General features: G+C 49.3%; 3 protein-coding genes across 6 annotated transcripts; all 3 read left to right on the forward strand.

Moving 5' to 3' along the window:
• The first annotated feature begins 1,261 nt into the window (after positions 1-1,261).
• Positions 1,262-5,547, forward strand: Daxx (death domain associated protein). 2 transcript variants are annotated; one of them, XM_026383476.2, is made up of 8 exons: positions 1,262-1,351; positions 2,206-2,461; positions 2,616-3,447; positions 3,558-3,766; positions 3,923-4,139; positions 4,294-4,762; positions 4,917-5,139; positions 5,315-5,547. In XM_026383476.2, the coding sequence occupies exons 2-8, from the start codon at positions 2,255-2,257 to the stop codon at positions 5,372-5,374; spliced, it is 2,217 nt and encodes a 738-aa protein (XP_026239261.2). In that variant the 5' UTR covers positions 1,262-1,351; positions 2,206-2,254; the 3' UTR covers positions 5,375-5,547. The 2 variants fall into 2 exon arrangements, with proteins under 2 accessions (XP_026239261.2, XP_026239260.2); XM_026383475.2 differs by having other exon boundaries at positions 1,264-1,351; positions 2,203-2,461.
• Positions 5,548-5,959: 412 nt separating this feature from the next.
• On the forward strand, positions 5,960-9,480 carry Zbtb22 (zinc finger and BTB domain containing 22). 2 transcript variants are annotated; one of them, XM_026383555.2, is made up of 2 exons: positions 5,960-6,037; positions 6,927-9,480. In XM_026383555.2, exon 2 carries the CDS (start codon positions 6,996-6,998, stop codon positions 8,895-8,897), a length of 1,902 nt encoding a protein of 633 aa, XP_026239340.2. In that variant the 5' UTR covers positions 5,960-6,037; positions 6,927-6,995; the 3' UTR covers positions 8,898-9,480. The 2 variants fall into 2 exon arrangements, with proteins under 2 accessions (XP_026239340.2, XP_026239339.2); XM_026383554.2 differs by lacking the exon at positions 5,960-6,037 and adding an exon at positions 6,196-6,272.
• An 83-nt stretch (positions 9,481-9,563) lies between these two features.
• Positions 9,564-22,017, forward strand: Tapbp (TAP binding protein). 2 transcript variants are annotated; one of them, XM_026383556.2, is made up of 8 exons: positions 9,564-9,889; positions 10,038-10,208; positions 10,437-10,697; positions 18,433-18,831; positions 19,134-19,475; positions 19,552-19,641; positions 19,751-19,788; positions 20,788-20,889. In XM_026383556.2, exons 1-8 carry the CDS (start codon positions 9,853-9,855, stop codon positions 20,797-20,799), a joined length of 1,350 nt encoding a protein of 449 aa, XP_026239341.2. In that variant the 5' UTR covers positions 9,564-9,852; the 3' UTR covers positions 20,800-20,889. The 2 variants fall into 2 exon arrangements, with proteins under 2 accessions (XP_026239341.2, XP_077657860.1); XM_077801734.1 differs by lacking the exon at positions 19,751-19,788 and having other exon boundaries at positions 20,788-22,017.
• The last annotated feature ends 94 nt before the right edge of the window (positions 22,018-22,111 follow it).

A 22,111-nucleotide genomic window follows, 5' to 3' on the forward strand; every position in this document is an offset into this window, starting at 1 on the left:
AGGCTGTAGGTTTAGACAATGTAGAGAAGCGATGTGGGATTCTTCAATTGAAGGGTGACTTTGAGGTTCTGGGAGTCCTGAGAGTGACAGGAACGTAAGGTCTGCGGTCTTGGATTTTGGCAAGGTGCCCACCACTTGTGGAATGCGGAAGAATGAACAGGCGGGGCTCTCAGTAACTGGGACCATATTAACCTTTCTGGTTTCTTCATCTCTCACCTCTCGACCCAGCCTTGCCTCCAGGAGCCCCTTCAACCTCCCTAAATTGGGCGAGGCGGGCATCACACCCGATTTCTTCCCTCTTCGTTCTTTACTGGACTCTCAAGAAGAGGAGACGAGACCTGCGGTATTTTATGAGCCTCATTCCGTCTCCCAGCTCTCCTGGCGGCAATTTGCACGAGTTCTTCTCAAAGTCCCAGCCCCTTCATCACCCGCCCTCCGGGCTCTGGACCTCCACGACAAAGCAGGGTCTTGGTCTTCACCGCCGGCCCTTCTTGTCCTTCAGAGAAGAGCCACTCGGGCCCCATCAGCTTGGTTGGTCTGTAGTTCTCTAGTGGAGCTTGAACAGCAAATCAGCAATAGCAATAATAAGCACAACCCATCTGTGTAGCGCGTTGTGCTCATTTGTATGTATGATGATTTCTCAATCAGAGACCCAGCTTCCGGCAGGGAAGGTAGCTGCTGGACAGCGGCAAGCAGCGCGCTGCCTTTGTAGTGAAGGGGCAAGCGCAGTCGATTAAGCGGTGGAAACAGGTGCCTCCGAGAAGGGAAAGCGGGGCCGGAAGGCGTGCCAACAGCCCAGCGAAAGGAAAAGATTTTATTTCCCACTTCAGACACTCCAGCCTTTTCAGGAAACGCTGCACAGCCTTAGAGTGCCCAATGCTTTATCCACCCTGCACCGCCCTCTTCCCCTCCGTGGAAAGGTGGTTTAATCCTCCCTGCACGCGACTCGCGGGCGGTTGGGCCCGAGACCAGGAAGTTTCTGATTGGTCAAGTCGTAGAAGCACCGGATGAAAAGAGCTCCAAGGCTGCAGGCCCCAGTCCCCAAGAAGCCAGTGCCGTACGGCAAAATGGTGGTTCCCAGGTACTTTGGGACGCCTTGCGGGGACAAGCCCCGCCCCTTACAGGTTAAAGGGAAGAGAATCTTAGAGTATGTGGGCGGGCCTACAGCCACTTCCGGCCACTGGAAGCCTGAGTTCCGTACAATATGGCCGCGCTTGGTTGCATGTAGGCGGAAACTCTGCGACTTCCGGTCCGGAGTGGGGCCTGCGGTGGGAGGGGGAAGAAAGGCGCAGGGAACCATGCGAGGTTCTGAGATCAGCGGCGAGGGTCGCCTGGAGAGACCGTTTTTGAGGTGGGGGCCTGACCATGCGGGGAGTTAAGGCGGGGGCGGGGATATAGAGGAAGAGGTATTGGGGAAACCTGGGTACTGAGTCTGAGGAGCAAGCTATAGTACCTTCCCGTTCCTGAAGGGGAGTGGGGCGGCCGGGGCCCGAACTGGGGGAGGGGGTACTTGGCGGGAAGCTCATACACCGACCCGGCCTGACTCAGTGTTGGAGTCCGAGAGGAATCAGGAGAGCCTGGAGGCTGGGTGCTCACAGTCGGTTACTAGTCACTGAGAGAATGGGGAAAATTAGGGTGGGGTGGGAGGGAGGGGACTTGTTGAAAAATCTCCAACCTAAAGGTTCTTTAGAACCTGAGAGGAACCAATTAGAAGGTGAAATATGAAGATAATAAATGGAGGGGAAAGGAGAATGGGTTGTTGGGAGGGACCTCTTTCACTCAGTCTAGAAGTTGGGGTGATCATTCGGGATGGAGTGTGGGTTTGGCGTGTTTGAGGGTGAGGGGTAAACACGTGAGATGGCATTGACAGGAGGGGTTGTTCCCTGTGGAAGCGGGTTTCAGGGAAACTTGGGATGCAGTGTAGGAGGTGGTACTAGAATTGAGAGTAAGAATTGCCAACTATGAAAAAGTGGGGAAATGGAACTGAAAGACCGGAAATTGACATGAGGGGTGGAGCTGGGGGCGGGGCCTTAAGGTTTGAAGAGGTTTGCCCTCATGTAAAGTTGCTGAAGATAGGCAGTGAGGACACTTTTGGCAGAGCTAGGAGGTACTGAAACGTAAGGTGATTGGAATATGTGCGAGCTGAAGGGATGGGGCTGTCTATGCTGGAGGGGTTCTTTCTGAGGCCCCATCCCCTTCCAGCAGGAATTCCGAAATCCCCAACACTTCCTCCCTCCTGGGGATTTGATCCCCCATGGCCACCGCTAATAGCATCATTGTGCTGGATGATGATGATGAAGATGAAGCAGCTGCTCAGCCAGGGCCCTCCCACCCACTCCCCAATTCGACCTCACCCCGGCCAGAAGCCCCTGGCTCCTCTGAGCCCCATGGGGCCGGAGGAAGCAGTAGTTCGGGCGGCAAGAAATGCTACAAGTTGGAGAATGAGAAGCTGTTTGAAGAGGTGAGCTTTAGGGGAGAAGATTCTTGTGCCCTAGGGAGGGGGATGGCTGACTGGCTCTCCTGTCTTGTCTTCCTCACTAACCCCAACTTGCCTTCTTTCTCTCAACCCTCTCCCTTGTTTCTTTCCCCTTCCCTTTTTTCCTTGAATCGTCTAGTTCCTTGAACTGTGTAAGACACAGACATCGGACCACCCTGAGGTGGTCCCATTCCTCTATAACCGGCAGCAGCGTGCCCACTCTCTGTTTTTGGCTTCTGCGGAGTTCTGCAACATCCTTTCTCGGGTCTTATCTCGGGCCCGGAACCGGCCATCTAAGCTCTATGTCTACATCAATGAGCTCTGCACTGTTCTCAAGGCCCACTCATCCAAGAAGAAGCTGAACCTTACCCCTGCTGCCACCACTTCTAGTGAGCCATCTGGGAATAACCCTCCTACAGATTCTGCTTCAGACCCTGCAAATGCTGAAACTACTGCTTCTGAGACCCCAAGGACCCGTGGTTCTCGGAGGCAGATCCAGCGCTTAGAGCAGCTGCTGGCACTCTACGTTGCAGAGATTCGTCGACTGCAGGAGAAAGAGCTGGATCTTTCAGAGTTGGATGACCCAGACTCCACATATCTGCAGGAGGCCCGGTTGAAGCGTAAACTGATTCGCCTCTTTGGGCGTCTGTGTGAGCTGAAGGACTGCTCTTCGTTGACAGGCCGTGTCATAGAGCAGCGCATCCCTTACCGTGGTACTCGCTACCCAGAGGTTAATAGGCGCATTGAGCGGCTCATCAACAAGCCAGGGCCTGATACCTTCCCTGACTATGGAGATGTGTTGAGGGCTATAGAGAAGGCAGCTACTCGTCACAGTCTTGGACTTCCACGACAGCAGCTCCAGGTCCTGGCTCAAGATGCCTTCCGAGATGTGGGTGTCAGGTTACAGGAGCGACGCCACCTTGATCTCATCTACAACTTTGGCTGTCACCTCACAGATGACTATAGGCCAGGTAGGGAGTTAGAAGGATGCTCATCAGTGATTCTTTAGTAGCAGAGGGGGCATGTCCCTAATTCCTTCCAGGGTTTGGGCTGAGTGCTCTCACTATATCTTCCCACATAGGCATTGATCCTGCACTATCGGATCCTGCATTGGCCCGGCGCCTTCGGGAAAACCGAAGCTTGGCTTTGAGCCGGCTGGATGAGGTCATTACCAAATATGCAATGATGCAAGACAAAAGTGAGGAGGGCGAGAGACAGAGGAGAAGAGCCCGGCTTCCCGGCACCTCTTCCCCCTCTGCAGAACCCCGCAAAGCCTTGGATTCTGGTGAGGTGTGGAAGGGATACACCCTTAAGAGAGACCTTATCCTCTCCCCCACAGTAACCACCAGGGATTCCAGGGTGACCAAGAGGGGGTGTGCAGAAGGAATGCAAGAACTGAACCCTCTGGGGCAAGGAATTTCTTAGGAAAACTGCTTTTTCCCTCAGGGCCCTAGTGGAATGGCATCTCCAAAGTGCCCTGCTACCTCCAAGGCTGAGACAGATGATGAAGAAGATGAGGAAACTGATGATGATGAGGAGGAGGAGGAAGAGGAAGAGGAGGTCACTGATTCTGAAGAAGAGGAGGATCTAGAACAGATACCAGAAGGTCAGGGGGATGATGAAGAGGAAGAAGAGGAAGAAGAAGAGAAGGAGGAGAGAGCAGGTATGTAAGAGAAACCTCCTTCTTGTAAGTTCTACTCTTTTGGGCATCAGCCACCTGTTGAGACTCTTTTCTTTCCTCTTATTCCTAGTTTATTTTCAGTAGTATTTCCCTCTTAGTCCTCATACTACTCCTCCCTTCTTTTTTTCTTTCTCAGGTAAGGATGGAGACAAGAGCTCCATGTCCCCACCACATGAAAAGAAGCTGGAATCTGGCAAAGAGATCAGCAGGTCTTCAGGGGAGCAGCAAAACAAAGAACTCACACTGTCACCAGCTTCACAGTTGGAAGAACCTCTGGCTCCCTCCAGCATTCATGCAGAAAACAGTGGAGAACATCTTGAAGAGTTGCCCCTGGAGGAAGAGAGCCCTATGTCTCAGATCTTTGAGCTAGAGATTGAAGCATTGCCCGTGGATACTACCCCTTCCCCTGAAGGCAGCGATATTTCCTCATCCAGGAAGCAGACAGAGGATCCCCTCACCACTGTCTTGGAGAATGGGGCAGCCATGGTCACCTCCACGTCCTTCAATGGAGGTGTCTCTCCCCATATTTGGGGAGGTTCCAGTCCCCCCTGCAAGAAATCTCGGAAGGAGAGGAAGCATAAAGGATCTGGACCATTAGAAAACAGGTAAAAACAACAGGAGGAAGAAGAGAAGTTGAGGAGGGATTGCCGGGGGCTTTCTTCAGAGAAATACTGGAGAACTGAGTCTGCTGGGAGAGCCTGTGCACTCTCCCTCCAGCCTTAGGTCCTCACACTCTTCATGCATTTGTTTTGTCCTCAGCTTTGTAGAAGATCAAAAGGCAGTGCATGAGAAGAATGGGAAGAAAATATATACCCTGTCCAGCCCACCTTCCCCCTTGGCTTCCACAGTCCCAGTTGCCGATTCCTCCACGAGGGTGGACTCTCCCAGTCATGGCCTGGTGACCAGCTCCCTCTGTAGTCCTTCTCCAGCCCGGTTGTCCCAAATTCCCCAATTACAACCTCCCCGGCCTGGCACTTACAAGGTAAGAGGGGAGGCTGTTTTTCCCCTTACAGTTCATTCTCTTTCATTGCTTCAGTTCTGTAAATATGACACCTGCCACATCTTCCCTTTTTCCCATTCTGTTTTTTTTAATCTCCTAAGTCATTCCCTCATACTTCTCCTCCAGTACTCCAGACTTTTCTCTCACTTCCCTGCAGATGAGTGTGGCCACACAGTGTGATCCAGAGGAGATCATCGTACTCTCAGACTCTGATTAGCTGCCTCCTCCTCTCCCTGCCTCTAAAATGTTTTGGGATAGCATTTGGAGGATGGTGGGAAGCAGATGACCGAGGAAGGGATGGACTGAGCTAATCTCCTTTTTGGTGGTGATTCTTTTAAACAAAGCTTAAGTTTTACACAGAAACATTAATAAAGTTCTTTTCTTATTGTATTCCTGTCTTTTCCTTGTCCTTCTGTTGTCACAGCTTGGTATCAGCTGCCCTTTGGCTCAGGTTAGCCCAGGACCCCAAGTAGTGCAAGATTTGCCCTTTTTACCCTGGCCCGCACACCTCTCTTGAGGCTTCCTAGCGCTCAGGCCTTCCTGGTGCACTCCACTAGGCACTTAAAAAAACAAAAAGTGCTTCAGCCTCCTTAACGCACTGTACTTTCTCACTTCAAGCTATAAGAAGGAAAAGGCCAATCGGAGGCCGACTCAAGGTTACATGGCCAATCCAGGCCCGGAGGAAGGGGGCGGGGCTTCAACGAGACTGTCAGAAGCAGGGAAGAGGGTTATTAGATCCTCCAAAGCCGCTAATGGCCACAGCTTGGGGGCGGAGCCAGGAGCGAAGACCAGGACCCGTCACCAGTGGCTTATGGAATTAAAGGGGAATGAAGGATTTGGCTAAACCAAGTCCCGGGTCTTCAACAGAAGAGGGAACCAGGTACCTTTAAGGTGTAATGCGGCGACGGTTCTTTAAAGGAGAAGTGGCTGAGTCGGCGGAGTATTGCCCAGCGGCACGGGCGGGTGCCCGCCTGTGCCTTTAAAGTCGGAGGGGCAGGAGGCGGAGCGGAGGCGGAGGGCGGAGGGAGTCGGCGCAAGATGGCGGCGGGAGGGGCCCAGGCTGCAGCTCTGGCCGCCGAGTGAGGGGCGGGGGGGGCCCGGGGGCGCGTGGCCCGGTAAGCGGGGGCGCGCGGGACTGGGGGGCGCCTTCCGGGTGGGAGAAGAGGCCGAGGTAGTGCTTGGGGCGGAGCAGGGGGGGCGGGGTCCGATGTGGGCGGGGGTAGCCAAGGGGCGGGGTCGAAAGATCCTGTGGGGGCGGAGCACGGGGAGGGTCTCGAAAGGGGCGGGGTTAGTGGTGCGCCGGGGCGAAAGGGGCGTGGTCTGTGAGAGGGGGCCAGAGCCCCAAGAGATGGAGCCAAGGGTGGTTTTCAGTAGAGGAGCAGACCTGCCCCGCCTCAAGCAATGGGTGCAAAACACCAAAAAGGTGGATTTTTGGAAAGTCAGGCTCTCAGGCAAATGGGAAATAGGATGTAATTCCAAGATGAAGTTACCCTTACTCCCTAAGAGTCCCTTATTTCTCTAACCTTCAAGGAAAGGCTACTAAATTTGGGGTCTGGACACCTGCGTTTTCTGGTGCTGCCATTTATTGGTTGTGTGACCTTGGATAATCTCTTAATCTTCCTGAGCCTTAGTTTACTCATCTGTCAAATGGGGTTGAGAGGTATACCTTACCCAGTATTGTAAGGAGTTGCTTAGAGACCAGCATGAACATGTTTTTAAACTGTGATAGTCTGTGTCTTTATAAAATGTTATTCTTTTTTTTTCCCCAGAGACCCCCCCGGCCGCCCTCCTCCTTCCTTTGTTCCAGTGGCTGGGGGGGTGTCCCCTCCCTCCACAACATGGAGCCATCTGGTCTATCACCCAGTGGGGCAGCACTCCCCCTGCCTCTATCGCTGGCTCCACCCCCACTGCCCCTGCCAGCCGCTGCAGTGGTACACGTGTCCTTCCCTGAAGTGACCAGTGCCCTTCTGGAGTCCCTCAATCAGCAGCGGCTTCAGGGCCAGCTCTGTGATGTATCCATCCGAGTGCAAGGCCGGGAGTTTCGGGCTCATCGGGCTGTCTTGGCTGCCTCTTCTCCTTACTTCCACGACCAGGTCCTACTCAAGGGCATGACCTCCATCTCACTGCCCAGCGTCATGGACCCAGGTGCCTTTGAGACTGTCCTGGCCTCTGCTTACACTGGCCGCCTGAGCATGGCTGCTGCTGACATTGTCAACTTCCTCACTGTGGGATCTGTGCTCCAGATGTGGCACATTGTGGACAAGTGCACTGAACTCCTCCGAGAGGGCCGAGCATCAGCCACCACAACCATCAGTACTGCTGCAGCCACTTCTGTCACTGTGCCTGGTGCTGGGGCCCCATCAGGGAGTGGGAGTACTGTGGCCCCTACCACCACAGGCTCTGTGCGCTCCCATACCTCCAGCCGGGCCAGTGAGAATCAGTCTCCCAGCAGCAGCAACTACTTCAGTCCCCGGGAGTCCACTGATTTCTCATCTTCCACCCAAGAGGCATTTGCAACTTCTGCAGTGGGCAGTGGGGAGCGACGAGGAGGTGGCCCGGTATTCCCAGCCCCTGTAGTTGGCAGTGGGGGTGCCACCTCTGGGAAGTTGCTGCTGGAGGCAGACGAGCTATGTGATGATGGTGGGGATGGGAGGGGGGCGGTGGTCCCTGGGGCTGGGCTTCGGCGACCCACCTATACACCTGCCAGTGTCATGCCACAGAAACACTGGGTATATGTGAAACGGGGTGGAAATTGCCCTGCACCAGCACCCCTGGTTTCCCAGGACCCAGATCTAGAGGAAGAGGAGGAAGAGGAAGACCTAGTGTTGACCTGTGAGGATGATGAAGATGAAGAGCTGGGGGGTGGCTCTGGGGTTCCAGCTGGGGGAGGGCCTGAGGCTACTCTCAGTATCAGTGATGTCCGGACCCTGACTGAGCCCCCAGACAAGGGCGAGGAGCAGGTCAACTTCTGTGAGTCCTCTAATGACTTTGGCCCTTATGAGAGTGGGGGTTCTGGGGCAGGGCTTGATGACTCAGGGGGACCCACCCCCTCCTCCTATGCCCCCACCCATCCCCCAAGACCCCTCCTTCCCTTAGACATGCAGGGCAACCAGATTTTGGTCTTCCCATCATCTTCCTCTTCCTCCTCCTCACAGGCTCCGGGCCAGCCACCAGGGAACCAGGCAGAACACGGGGCTGTCACCCTGGGGGGCACATCAGGGGGAGGCCTGGGTGTGCCAGGTGGCACTGGTGGAGCCCCTGGAGGGACCAGCAGCGGGGACGGTAATAAGATCTTTCTGTGTCACTGCGGGAAGGCCTTCTCCCACAAGAGTATGAGGGATCGGCATGTGAACATGCACCTCAACCTGCGGCCCTTTGACTGCCCCGTGTGCAACAAAAAGTTCAAGATGAAACACCACCTGACGGAACACATGAAGACACACACAGGTCTCAAGCCCTACGAGTGCGGTGTCTGTGCCAAGAAGTTCATGTGGCGAGACAGTTTCATGCGTCACCGGGGACACTGTGAGCGCCGGCACCGCATGGGTGGGGGCGGGGCGGCACTTGGACCTGCAGCGCCCACTGGACCAGCCTTGCTTCCCAAGAGAGAGTCTGCCAGTGCAGGCGGGGGCAGTGGTGACGAGGCAAGTGGCACGCCCCCATCCAGCAGACGAGTCTGGTCCCCACCCACTGTCCACAAGGTGGAGATGGGCTTCAATGGGGGCGGCGGAGCAAACTGAAGGGGCAAGCAAGTGGGGTTACTTCGGGGGAAGAGGGAATAGGGAGCACGATCCAGGGGCACCATGGCCCCCTGGTGATCTCCCATCACACTCACTGTCTTCCTTTATCTCTTTGGACTTGTATATATTGTGGAGGGGGAACCACATTGCACCACCGCCAGCCCATTCCACTCTTTAGCCCCTTCCTTCCAAGGTATCCGGAATTAAGTCACCTTTCTTTCCCCTCTGGTGGGTATTCCAAAGCCCCAGTTCCATATAGGAGGGCCAACATGGTGGGGGAGGGAAAGGGGCGTGTAGAGCATCTTGAATTCACAGGGTCAAGGGTCAGGTTGTTGTAGTCTGTGCCTGAAGTCTGTGTTTGTGTTGTGGGGACAAGGCCTTTGAGCCCCACTGTTGTCCTAGAACCTACCCCTTCCTGCAGGATGTGACCCTTATTTCTATGCTCTCTCACAAACACACCTCCCCTGGGGATCCTCACTCAACTTGGTTCTCAATAGGGAATGGGTGGAAATAGGAGGGAGTAAGTCGTAGTACAAGCTTTTAATTTTTTAAACAGTGATTAAAATATTTATTGGTCATTTCACTTGGCTTCCCTATAACCCCTACGTGCTTATTGGGGACCTGACACCGGTGTGCGAAGCGGGAGTAATAGTTCTCAGGGAAGTGCATGGTGCGGGGAAGATCCTAGAGGGGAGTTTAGGTTTGGGGAGGGCTCAAATCCGGCGATGCTGGGTAGTCCAGGAGGTGGTGGCAGGGCTGAGGCGTCCACTGAAACCTGGAGAGGAAGTAACCGGAATATCCCTGCTTGACCAGTGGGGGATACATCCACCTCCACGGTCCTCACCTAACCTGAGCGGGGATTTCCTCGGCTCCTCCTGCTGTCCTTTGGAGGAAAGGAAAGCGAAAGTGAAAGGAGGAAGAGAAGGCTTCTCGGGGCTGAGGAGATCGCAGCGCCATGAAGCCCCTGTCCCTGCTCCTTGCTGTGACTTTGGGTGAGCGAACCCCGCGACTTCTCGCCCAGGAACAGGGGTGGGGAAGCGGAGAAGGAAGCCCCACCGAGCGTCGGCACTGTGTGTGTGGGGGGCGGGGGTTGGGTCATATGACATCGGCCGCCCAGTCACCCGCGGCCCGCTCCCCCAGGCCTGGCGACCACCGTCTCAGCAGGACCATCTGCGATCGAGTGTTGGTTCGTGGAGGATGTGGGCGGGGGCGGCCTGGCCAAGAGACCCGCTGCACTGCTTCTGCGCCAGGGACCCGAGGGACCGCCACCCCGGCCAGACCTCGACCCTAAGCTCTACCTCAAAGTGGACGGTGAGTCTTCCGGGACTCGCCCCCATCTCTGTGTACTCTGCCGAAAATCCCTCCTCTTTAGAACGCGCATTGACCTCGGGCCTGAGTTTCTCCCTCTTATCTAAACGAGTCTGGATTACCTCAAAGCTTCTCGCTACGAGGTACACTGTTCAACTGAAGTTTACTGAACCGTACCCTTCCAGTCCCGGGCAGTGACTCTACAGCTGCATTTCTTCCCCGATCTCACAGACCCCACGGGCACCCTGCAGGCTGCCTTCAGGAGGTACCCCCGGGGCGTCCCCGCACCACACTGCGAGATAAGCCGATACATCCCGCTCCCTGCCTCCGCAAATTGGGCCAGCGGCCTGACCCCGGAGCGGAGCTGCCCGCGGGCCCTGGACGGGGCTTGGCTGACCGTCAGCATGTCCAGCTCGGTTCTTAGCCTCTCCAGCCTCTTGCGTCTCCAGCCAGAGCCTCATCAGGAGCCTGTTCTTATCACCGTGGCAACAGGTAGCTGGGGAGGGGAGATAAGAGATGGAGGGGGAAATTCTAACCATTCTGATTACCTGGACTCGCAGTATGGTCTTAAGCTAATCATTTCTGCACTCAGGGTTCAGTTTCCGTTTTGTAAAGCGAGATAGTTTAGCTAGAATTAATCGGCCTCTAGTGCTCCTCCTAGCCCTGAACCAGTAAGATAAAAACCAACCGCGGTTTGGGGGCTGGACTTCGTGGTGCTTTGAAGGGCGGGGCTTTGGAGAGGCGAGGTTTCTGGGCATCAAATTTTGGGATATTTGTAAGGTTATGGAGTAGGGAGGTGTTTAGAAGCTGGAACTTTTTTTCTCCGCTCCTCTCAGGTCTGTATTTTGTTAGGCTACCCCCTAGCTTTGCGGTACACCCTGTTTCAAATACCAATCTTCGACCCTCACCCGCTCCCACAAGCCCAATGAGGCAATCAACAAAGCAATGGCTGTTGCTCTAAAGTGCATTTTCCTTCCCTTAGGCACGTTGGTATGTGCTATGATTCCCCAAACAGTGGGCTCTAGTGGGCTAAAGGGACGTGGCGGGAGACCACCTATGGCGTGGTACAGTGCGGTCCTAGGGTCCAGACGTCTGACACCTTGCTGGGCAGTGGGTTTCTAAGTCTGGATTGGAGCAGATCTGACCTGGATGTCTATGAGCTCTTGCTTCTTCTCCCTGTGAGGCCAGATAGTTACAGGTAGAGTCCTTGGCTTCTCAATCTTGTCCCAACCTGATAGATAGGTCAGCCGCAATGGAGCTCCTGCTTCCCTTCCCCGCTTCCTTTTCCCTTAATCACTGGTAGAGAATCACACATAGGAATATCACACATATTCCTCTGTTGAGCACTACTGTCCCCACTACTGTCTGAGACTCCAAAAACCTCTACTGTGTCAGCAGCTCCCACACTGGGCAGAGGCAGAAGAAAACTGCTCTTTGTGGGGACAGTAGTGCTCAACAGAGGAATATTTCCTAGGGCTGCTGGCTTCACTATGAGGTGGTGATGAGAATATTTCTCTCTGAGTTTGTTCTTCCACCTGTAAAAGGTGCATACCATTTCCCACCTGCCTTTTAGTTGTGACTATCAAGGGAAGCATTGTGTTAATTTATTCACTGATTGAATAAATATTTGTTAGCACTAAGAAAAAGGGCTCAGGAGTTCTTTGATAAGGTTGCAAATAACACTTATGTTGGAAACTTCTAAAATATCCCCAAACCACAGGGCATTGAGGCGCACTGCTGTAATCACAGCAGCTTGGGATACTGAGGCAGGAGGATCACAAGTTCAAGGCCAGTCTCAGCAACTTAGTGAGGCCCTCTCAAAAATAAAAAGGGCTGGGGATGTGGTTCAATGGTTGAGCATCCCTGGGTTCAATCTTCAGTACCAAAGTGTGTGTGTGTGTGTGTGTGTGTGTGTACACAACAAAACCTGGGTCCCTTTATAGGAAAATTAAATCAATATATGGGAGCTGTGTGTGTAGCTCAGTGGTAGAACACTTGCCTGTTATGCTTAAGGTCCTGGGTTCCAAATCCAGCATTGGAAAAAAAAAAAACAACAACAATATGTGGGGTGGTCCTGAATACTGTTAAGGTCACAAACGTTATCAGGTGTAGATTGTGCCCTCAAAGAGGTTCTCAGATTTCTCATAGATAATCCTAACATAAAGTAGAAAGTGACTTGTGGGGCTCAGTTGGTAGAGTGCTTGCCTCACATGTATAAGGTCTTGGGTTCTATCCCCAGCACCACAAAAAAAAAAAAAAAAAAAAAAAAAGAAAAGAAAAAAGAAAGAAAGAAAGAAAGAAAGTGACTTGTGTATGGCTGAGGGTGTAGCTTTGTGGTACTTAGTGCCAGTGCTTAGAATGCACTGAAGGCCCATTTCTAATGGCCTTCTAAAAAACATTTCTTTTTTTTTTTTTTAATTTTTTTAAAATTTTTTCTTTTCTTTTTTTTTTTTTAAGAAAGAGTGAGAGAGAGTGAGAGAGAGTGAGAAAGAGGGAGAGAGAGAGAGAGAGAACTTTAATATTTATTTTTCAGTATTTGGCGGACACAACATCTTTGTATGTAGTGCTGAGGATCGAACCCGGGCCGCACGCATGCCAGGCAAGCGTGCTACCACTTGAGCCACATCCCCAGTCCTAAAAAAAACATTTCTAATTGATTAGGGACTATAAAAGCTATTATTATGATGTAACATTAGAAATGGAATCTCTTTAGGGTCAGATATCATTGATAATTAATTTTTACTTTTTTTAAAAAATTATGTGAAACTGAGGATTGAACTCAGGAGTGCTCTACCACTAACTTATATCCCCAGTCCTTTTTATTTTCTATTTTGAAACTCTCACCAAATTGTCCAGGCTGGCCTCAAACTTGTAATCCTCCTGCCTCAGCCTCCCAAGTAGCTGAGATTACAGGTGTAGACCACTACATTATGTATTATAAATACACTTTCTTGGGTTTTTTTGTTGTTGTTTGTTTGTTCGTGTCATGTGGTGCTAGGGACCATGTGTGCTAGGCAAGAGCTTCCACTGAGCTATCACTCCAGCCCTCAAATATATATATATATTTTAATATTTATTTTTTAGTTATCGGAAGACACAACATCTTTGTATGTGGTGCTGAGGATTGAACCCGGGCCGCATGCATGCCAGGCAAGCGCTACCACTTGAGCCACATCCCCAGCCCCTCAAATATATTTTTTTGGCATATTTTGGGTATATAGTATTTAATTCTCACCTTTTTGTTTTTGTTTTTGTTTTTTTGGTACTGGGGGGGGGAGGATTGAACTCAGCCCACTCAACCACTGGGCCACACTCCCAGCCCTTTTTCATATTTTATTTAGAGACAGGGTCTCACTGAGTTGCTTAGTGCCTCGCCATTGCTGAGGCTGGCTTTGAACTCACAATCCTTCTGCCTCAGCCTCAGGAGTCACTGGGATTACAGGCATGCACAACTGCGCCTGGCTAATTTTCACCATTCTTTTAGAATATTTTTGTGTAAATGTTAAAGATACACAAAAGGGCTGGGGATGTATGTAGCTCAGTGATAGAGTGCTTGTCAAGGTCTTGGGTTTGATCTCTAATACCACAAAAGCAAAACAAACAAAATTCCCCATAAAATTAGAGAACATGGTGAATGAACTCCTCTATGTCCATTTCTACCCATTATGCAGTTGGAGAGTTATAAAATTTTATCAAATTGTTTCACTTACCCTCCCTCTTTTTATTTACTTATTTTTACGGGTACTGAGGATCGAACTTAGTACCTCACATGTGCTAGGCAAGACTCAACCACTGAGCTACAACCCAGCCTCTTTTTTTTTTTTTGAAGTGTTTGAAGGTATATTCCAAGCACCATATTATTTTACTCATAAGTACTTCAGAATGCATCTCTATTAAATAAGGGTTTTAAGAAAACTTAATCACAATATGTTTATCATACCCAACAAAACAAGTAATAATTCCTTAGTATCATCTTGATCTGGGGATGTAGTTTAGTGGTAGAGTACTTGCCTAGCATGCTCTGGGTTGGATCCTCAGAACTGTAAAACAAACACCTATTGATTTTTGGGGGGAAAAGTGGTCACTTGTTCTGTAGAATTTTCTTCATCCTGAAGTTGGCCAATTTTTTCCTCCTGTGTCATTTATCTTATTCCACTTTCCTCTATATTTCCTATAAATTGGTAGATCTAAAGATTTAGATTTGTTTGTTTATTTATTTATTGGTACTGGGGATTGAACCCAGGGGCACTTAACCACTGAGACACATCCCCACCCTTTTTTTGTATTTTAGAGACAGGGTCTTACTGATTAGGGCCTCATTAAGTTACTGAGGCTGGCTTTGAACTTGTGATCCTCCTGCCTCACCTCCTGAGTGGCTGGGATTACAGGCAGGCGTCACCACCTCTGGCTAGCTTTGATTTTTTTTTTTTCAGTAATATTTGATAATTAGTTGTTATTCACTTTTTTTTTTTTTTTTTTTGCTATACTGGGAATTGAAGCCAGGGGGCGATCTACAGAGCTACATTCCCAGTCCTTTTTTAGCGACTCACTAATTTGTTCAGGTTGGTTTGGAACTTTGGATCTTTCTGGCTCAGTCTTTGGTATAGCTGGGAATACAGGACCAGACCACCAAGCCTGGCTGGGTTTACTTCTGTATTCCTACAGAGTACAATTTGAAGGACGCAGGTCTAAAATTGCTTTCCATAGTGCTTATTAAAGATCACTATTGCAGGGCATGGTGGGGCATACCTGTAAAACCAGCTATACTGGAGGATTGAGGCAGGAGGATGGCAGAATACCCCTGGGTTCAATTCCCAGTTAAAAAAAAAAATGTCACTGTTAAATTGAGAGTTAAACTGTAAAATCTTTAGATATTTATTAATCCTGATTTTCTTTTTTTTTTTTTTTGTACCAGGGATTGAACACAAAGGCACTTAACCATTGAGCCACATCCCCAGCCCTTTTTTGTATTTTATTTAGAGACAGGGTCTCACTGAGTTGCTTAGGACCTTGCTAAATTGCTGAAGCTGGCTTTGAATTCGTGATCCTCCTGTCTCAGCCTCCTGAGCCACAGGGATTATAGGCATGCAGACACTGCACCTGGCTAATCCTGAGTTTTACTTTTGAATAGCTTTTTTTTTTTTAAATCAGGATTAAGAAAAATCCAGAAACATACTTTTGAATTGCTTTTATTTATTTTTTTAAATCAGGATTAAGTAAAATTGCACTTTTTTTTTTAACTAAACAATTGACTGAGACAAGATGCTATGTTGGACTTGAACTTTGCCCACATGCTCCCCACCCTTGAGGCCACTGCATCTCTGGCTCCAAGTCAGTCTCTCTCTCTCTCTCTCTCTCTCTCTCTCTCTTTAACTAAACTTTTCAGGAAAGTTTAACTTCATAAGCCTCAGAAACTAATATTAAAAATAAATAACCAAGGTGTGGTGCTTGAACCTGTAATTTCAGCTATTTGGGAGACTGAAGCAGGAGGATGACTTAAGCCTAGGAATTCAAGACATCCTGAACAAAATAGCAAGACCTTGCCTCAAAAATAAATAAATAGTGCCCAGTGTGGTGGCCCTCACCTATAATCCCAGTGACTGGGGAGGCTGAGGCAAGAGGATTGTATGTTCAAAGCTAGCCTCAGCGATTTGGTGAGACCCTAAGCAACTTAGTAAGACCCTGTCTCTAAATAAATAATAAAAAGGGCTGGGAATGTGGCTCAGTGGTTAAATTTCCCTGGATTCCATCCCCAGTACCAAAATAGTACTAGTAGTAGTAGTAGTAGTAATAATAATAATAATAATAATAATAATAATAAACATAAATAGTAAATAATAGCAAATAGGAAATAATAGTAAATAAGGAAACAAAAATTTTTAGCAGTAGCACATACCTGTAATCCCAGTGTCATTGGGAGATTGAGGCAGAAGGATCCCAAGTTCGAGGCCAGCCTAGGCAACTTAGCAGAGACTCTGTCTCAAAATCAAATATAGAAAGGGCTGGGGATATAGTTCAGTGGTAGAGTGCTTATGGGTGCAACCCCCAGCACCCCAAAACATGATAAGAAAAGAAAAGTTACTTCTACATCAAGGACCTAGACATTTCTGGGAAGAAGTAGCAGTGGAACTGGCCTTGAAGGACATGAAGTGGTATTTAGATGTCTGAAGAAATAGAGGAAATACTGACTAGAGATGTAGCTCAATATAGGACACTTGCCTAGCATGCTTGAGTCCCTGAGTTGGATAGTTGGATCCCCAGCACCACAAAATAAAACAAAAGACATTAGAAACTGTAGAACCTCATAACCAAAGCAAAAAGATGGCCAACAATTAAAATTTAGTCACAAGAAAGGCTTTTTTTTTTTTTTTGTACCAAGGATTGAACCCAGGGACATTAACCACTGAGTCACATCCCCATCCCTTTTTATTTTCTATTTTCAGACAGGGTCTCACTAAGTTGTTTAGGGCCTCAATAAATTGCTTAGACTGACTTTGAACTTGTGAACCTCCTGCCACAGCCTCCTTAGCTGCTGGAAGTATAAGCAAAGAAAGGGATTCTAATGTGACTAGTTTTCAGGATGTGAAGCAGTCTGGAAAGGTCGTTTGGGGATTGAGTTTTCAAATACCTGAAGGCTGCGTTGTATTCTGTAGACGTTAGTGGACCATAAGAAGTTGTTTTTGTTTTTGCGGAGGAGTCATTTATCCCCCAAAGCCTGTTCTTTTCTTTGATTGTCACAAAATATATTAAGAATTGGCTCATGGGACTAGTGAGGAAAATATAGGTTAAGTGATGTATCTAGGAAGTCCATGATGATGATGAAGGTAGTGAAATTAGTAACTGCTAACATTTGTGGAGTATCTTCTATATGCTAGGCCCTGTTCTAAATACTTTATATGCATAATATTTTTTTAAATTTTTTTTAGAGAGAGAGAGAGAGAGAGAGAGAGAGAGAGAGAGAGAGAGAGAGAGAGAGAGAGAAAATTTTGATATTTATTTTTTAGTATTTGGCGGACACAACATCTTTGTTTGTATGTGGTGCTGAGGATCAAACCCGGGCCGCACGCATGCCAGGCCAGCGCGCTACCGCTTGAGCCACATCCCCAGCCCTATATGCATAATCTTATTTATTTCTTCAAAAGTCATAGGACATGGGTGTGTTAGTATTTTTTTAATATTTCTTTTTTGGGCTGGGGATGTGGCTCAAGCTGTAGTGCGCTCACCTGGCATTCGCAGGGCGCTGGGTTCTATCATCAGCATCACATAAAAATAAAGATGTTGCGTCCACTGAAAATTAATAAATAAATATTAAAAAAAAATTCTTTTTTAGTTGTAGTTGGACACAATACCCTTATTTTATTTATTTATTTACTCTTATGTGGTGCTGAGGATGGAACTCAGGGCCTCACACGTGCTAGGCGAGCACTCTACTGCTGAGCCAGAACCCCAGCCTGGGTGTGTTAGTATTATTGCCATGTTGCAAATGAAGAAATCTGAGAGTAATTAGGTAACTTAACCAAGGAATATAGCTTATAAAAAGAAGGGTTCAAAATTGAACCCAGGTTATGTAGCTCTAGCCTGCGTACCTTTAGCTACTGACTTCCTTGGTAACTGGGATTTTGAGGGGTTTTTGTTTCTTTTTTGAGTCAGTGTCTTAATAGATTGTCTAGGCTGCCCTTGAACTCCTGGGTTCAATTAATCCTCCTGCCTTAGCCTCCTGAGTAGCTGGGACAATAGGTGTGTGTCAACATGTCTAGGTGGCAGTTGGGATTTTTTTGGGGGGAGGTGGTGGTACTGGGGATTGAACCTAGAGGCACTCCAACACTGAGTTACTTTCCCTGCCCGTTTTATTTCTTGAGACAGGACTTGCTAAGTTGCCCAGGCTGGCCTGGAACTTGCAATCCTCCTGCCTCAGCCTCCCAAGTTGCTGTGATTATAGGAGAGCACCACTGCACCAGTTGGCAGTTGGAATTTTTAATCAGGCAAGTGACCTGAGCAGACATGTAGCCACACTGTTTGATTACAGGGTAAAGTAGGGGTTGAAGGAGAGAATGACAATTGAGAGACCAGAGAAGAGGCTATTGTAATTGTCCAAATGTATGTTGTAAAGTACCTGAGTTGTAAACAGGTATGAGATTGTGATGAGAATAGCACATGACATATTATTTTTGGCAATTTGCTTTTCTCTCATATCTCCTCCCCTCCCCTCTCACGCTGTCTTCCCCAGTGGTGCTGACTGTCCTCACCCACACCCCTGCCCCCCGAATCCGACTGGGACAAGATGCTATATTGGACTTGAGCTTCGCCTACATGCCCCCAACCCTCGAGGCTACTGCATCTCTGGCCCCAAGTCCCCCTCCCTTTGGGCTGGAGTGGCGACGACAGCACCTGGGTAAGGGGCACCTGCTCCTGGCTGCAACTCCTGGGCTGGGTGGGCAGATGCCAGCAGCCCGAGAAGGAGCAGTGGCGTTTGCTGCTTGGGATGATGATGACCCATGGGGCCCATGGACTGGGAATGGGACCTTCTGGCTGCCTGCTGTGCGACCCTTTCAGGAGGGCACCTATCTGGCCACTGTACACCTGCCATACCTGCAAGGACAGGTCTCCCTGGAGCTTACTATGCACAGTGAGTAGGGCCAGATGTCTCTGGGGGTAGAGGGTGGCCACTGGGGTTAGGAGGATACAATGACAGAGGGAGGGGTGATGAAAAAGAGGGGCCCTGGGAATCAGAGAAGCAGTAGTGTGGGGTGGAGAGTCCCTGGGGATCTGATGGACTTTGGCTTGGAGATTCCTGTGAAGCACTCATGGGGACAGTGTGTTCCCCATTCTTGGAGAATACCCCTTGTCATTTTGGGGGAAGCTGGAGAGTAAGCTGAGGTAAGACATTGTGGACTGACTTCTCATGTTCATTTCCTTCTCTTTCCCCAGAGCCCCCCAAAGTGTCCCTGTCACCAGCACCCCTTGTTTGGGCTGCCCCAGGGGAGGCACCTCCAGAGTTGCTGTGCCTTGTGTCCCACTTCTACCCTTCTGAGGGCCTGGAGGTAGAGTGGGAGCTCCGGGGTGGCTCAGAGAGTGGATCTCAGAAGGCTGAGGGGCAGAGGTGGCTCTCCTCTCTGCGCCACCATTCAGATGGCTCTGTCAGTCTCTCCGGACACCTACAGCTGCCTCCAATCACTGCTGAGCAGCATGGGGCTCGGTACATCTGTCGTGTCCACCACTCCAGCCTGCCCGCCTCAGGGCGCAGTGCTGAGGTCACTGTGGAGGTGGCAGGTAAGACCTAGGGGCACTGTGGAGCCCAGGTGATGCCTCGGAAGACACGAAGTTCACTCTCTTTTCCATCTGCCAGGTTTCTCTGGGCCCTCCCTTGAGGATGGCATAGGGCTCTTCCTGTCTGCCTTCCTCCTCCTGGGACTCTTCAAGGTGCTGGGCTGGGTCGGTGAGTGTGACACTATCCCTACCATGGGAAGGACAGGAGCTAGACACCATTCCTCTGCCCTCCCCCTCTATATTCCCACATCCCAACCCCTCTTAATTTTTCTCCACAGCTGCCTACCTGATCATTCATAAGGATTCCAAGGAGAAGGTAAACAGTGCTCCATTTCCTCTTATCTTCTTCCCCTTATTTAATCCCTCTCTTCCCAACTCATCACCCATGGAGGGAGGCTGCTGCTGTGGTGGGCAGAATCAGACTTGGAATTCACAGAGACTTGCCCTACATTCTAACTGTAGGGCCCCTTGAACATGCTTAAACTGCATCTGTTTCCTTGGATGTCTTGATTTAAAAAAATTACTTAGGCAGTGCTGTCCAATAGAAATATAATGTAAGCCACATATGAAAATTTGAATAATCTAGTAATCATATTAAAAAAGTGAAAAGAAGTTGATTGTGGTGGTGCACATCTGTACTAGGGAGGCTGAGGCATGAGGATCACAAATTCCAGGCCAGCCTGGGCAACTTAAGTCTCTGACTGGAAATAAAATTTTAAAAAAGGGGAGGGGGTGTGTAGCTCAGGGTAGAGTGCTTGCCTAGCATGTTTATAGGCCCTGGGTTCAATTCCCAGTATTGCAAAAAAGGAAAAAGTAAAATTAATTTGATGCTTTATTTAATCAAATCCAAAATACTGTTATGTAGACATAAACAATATAAGAAATTATAGGGCTGGGGGTGTGGCTCTGGATTCAATCACTAGTGTCAAAAAGAAAAAAAAAATATATAGAGAGAGGGAGAGAGAGCCTTTTTTCTAACCTAAGTGTTCACAGCTGGAGTTGATTTTAAACTATCAGCACATCAATTCACATTAGCCACATTTCAAATGCTCAGTAGCCATATGTGGCTTCCACATTGGTGGTACCTTGACTAACAAAATGGTGGCTACCACATTGCACAGAGGAGCTCTGGATGACTATTAGGGGGATTAGGATCTGTTAGAAAATGCAGGAGACAAAGCACTCAGTACAGTAAGTGGCAGACAGAAAATGTGAGCCCCATCTCTCTCCCACCTGCTGGACTGACCATGGGCAAGTACCTCACCCCACCTCCTGAAACCCCCAAATTCCTCACTTCCTTCTTATTTTCTTCCAGAAAACACAGTGAAGGCACTCAGCACTACCCTGTGGAAGCTACCATCATCTCTGGCCCTAGCTACTGTAGCAGCTCTCCCAAACAGTACCCCATCACCTGCTCCTACTCTCTCAAAACTTCCTACACTGGATGGCTGGAATTTTTTTTTTTTTTTTTTTAAGACAAATCTTATTGCATTTGTCTTCTTAAAACTCTTGGGCAGTGGTTCTCAAAATTTTTGGTATCAGGACTTTCTTAAAAATTATCAAAGTCAGGCCTGTTGGCACATGCCTGTAATTAGGTGAGCCTCAGCAATTTAGTGAGGCCCTAAGCAACTTAGTGAAACCCAGTTTCAATAAAAAATAAAAAAGGCTGGGGATGTATCTCAGTGGTAAAGTGCCCTAGGCTCAATCCTCAGGGCCAAAAATCAAAGACTCTCAAAAGCTTTTGTTATCTGTGCTATAACTATTGATATTTATTGTACTAAAACCTAAAATAGAAAGATTTTAAACACGAGAATACATAAATACACATTCTATTAGTTTTGAAAGCCATGGTGTCAATACATATCATGTAGCTTCTGGAAAACCCCGCATGTACACTCTTAGAAAATTATAATGAAAAATGCAAATAACATCTTTATAGAGTTGTTAAGTTTTAACCTCAAATACCCACTGAAATTGTCTTGGGGACCTCTGGGACAGAAACCAACCTTGGAGAACCAGTGCTCTGGGGTAAATTCATTCTTCCTGCTCCGTCCTGTGAGTCCCCCCACCCTGCCCGAACACTGCCTACCTCTCCAGTCCTACCAGGTGCTCCCCAGCCCTCCTCTCAATGCTCATTAACACACAGCTATTCCTTTCTTTCGATGAACCAAAGGCCTCCCACCAGCCTCGTGTTCCGCAGCTTGATTCCCTCTGCCTGGCTCCTTCCCTGGGCCCCCGACTTAGGTCTGCCTCGTGATTCCCCTCAGACAGTCGCGTGTCTGTCTTGTGAGGTTCACCACAGCTGTAGTTAAGTGATTGTGAGAATCGTGGTTAAACGCCCGTCTACCCTCCCGGACTGTGGCTCCTGTGGCTCAGCGTGACAAGCCTGTGTGTCCTCTGCTGTATGACTGGCGCCCACTGGAGGGCGCTCATTAAACAGCTCCTGAACTTAGAACCGAGGAAGCCGCAGCACAAGGGGCTGGACGGTCGTCGGCCCGACGGATGGGGAACGGGTCTAGTGTGGGAATAAAGTAGTGTTCCAGTGCTTCCAACCGGATGTCGCATTCTCTTCCTTTTCCAAGCACAGTCACCTTTGGTCTCTTTCAATTACCCCGTCTCCCAAACGCCTCGGAGATATC

This window comes from Urocitellus parryii, chromosome 8, assembly GCF_045843805.1.
Source record: "Urocitellus parryii isolate mUroPar1 chromosome 8, mUroPar1.hap1, whole genome shotgun sequence".
NCBI classification, from domain to species: domain Eukaryota; kingdom Metazoa; phylum Chordata; class Mammalia; order Rodentia; family Sciuridae; genus Urocitellus; species Urocitellus parryii.

Coding starts and splice junctions, on each gene's coding strand:
- Tapbp (XM_077801734.1), top strand. CDS start 9,853: ATGAAGCCCCTGTCCCTGCTCCTTGCTGTGACTTTGG. Junction 9,890..10,037: donor GCTCCTTGCTGTGACTTTGG/GTGAGCGAACCC, acceptor CCGCTCCCCCAG/GCCTGGCGACCACCGTCTCA. Junction 10,698..18,432: donor TCTTATCACCGTGGCAACAG/GTAGCTGGGGAG, acceptor TGTCTTCCCCAG/TGGTGCTGACTGTCCTCACC.
- Daxx (XM_026383476.2), top strand. CDS start 2,255: ATGGCCACCGCTAATAGCATCATTGTGCTGGATGATGATGATGAAGAT. Junction 3,767..3,922: donor AAGCCTTGGATTCTGGTGAG/GTGTGGAAGGGA, acceptor TTTTTCCCTCAG/GGCCCTAGTGGAATGGCATC. Junction 4,763..4,916: donor TCTGGACCATTAGAAAACAG/GTAAAAACAACA, acceptor TTTTGTCCTCAG/CTTTGTAGAAGATCAAAAGG.
- Zbtb22 (XM_026383555.2), top strand. CDS start 6,996: ATGGAGCCATCTGGTCTATCACCCAGTGGGGCAGCACTCCCCCTGCCT.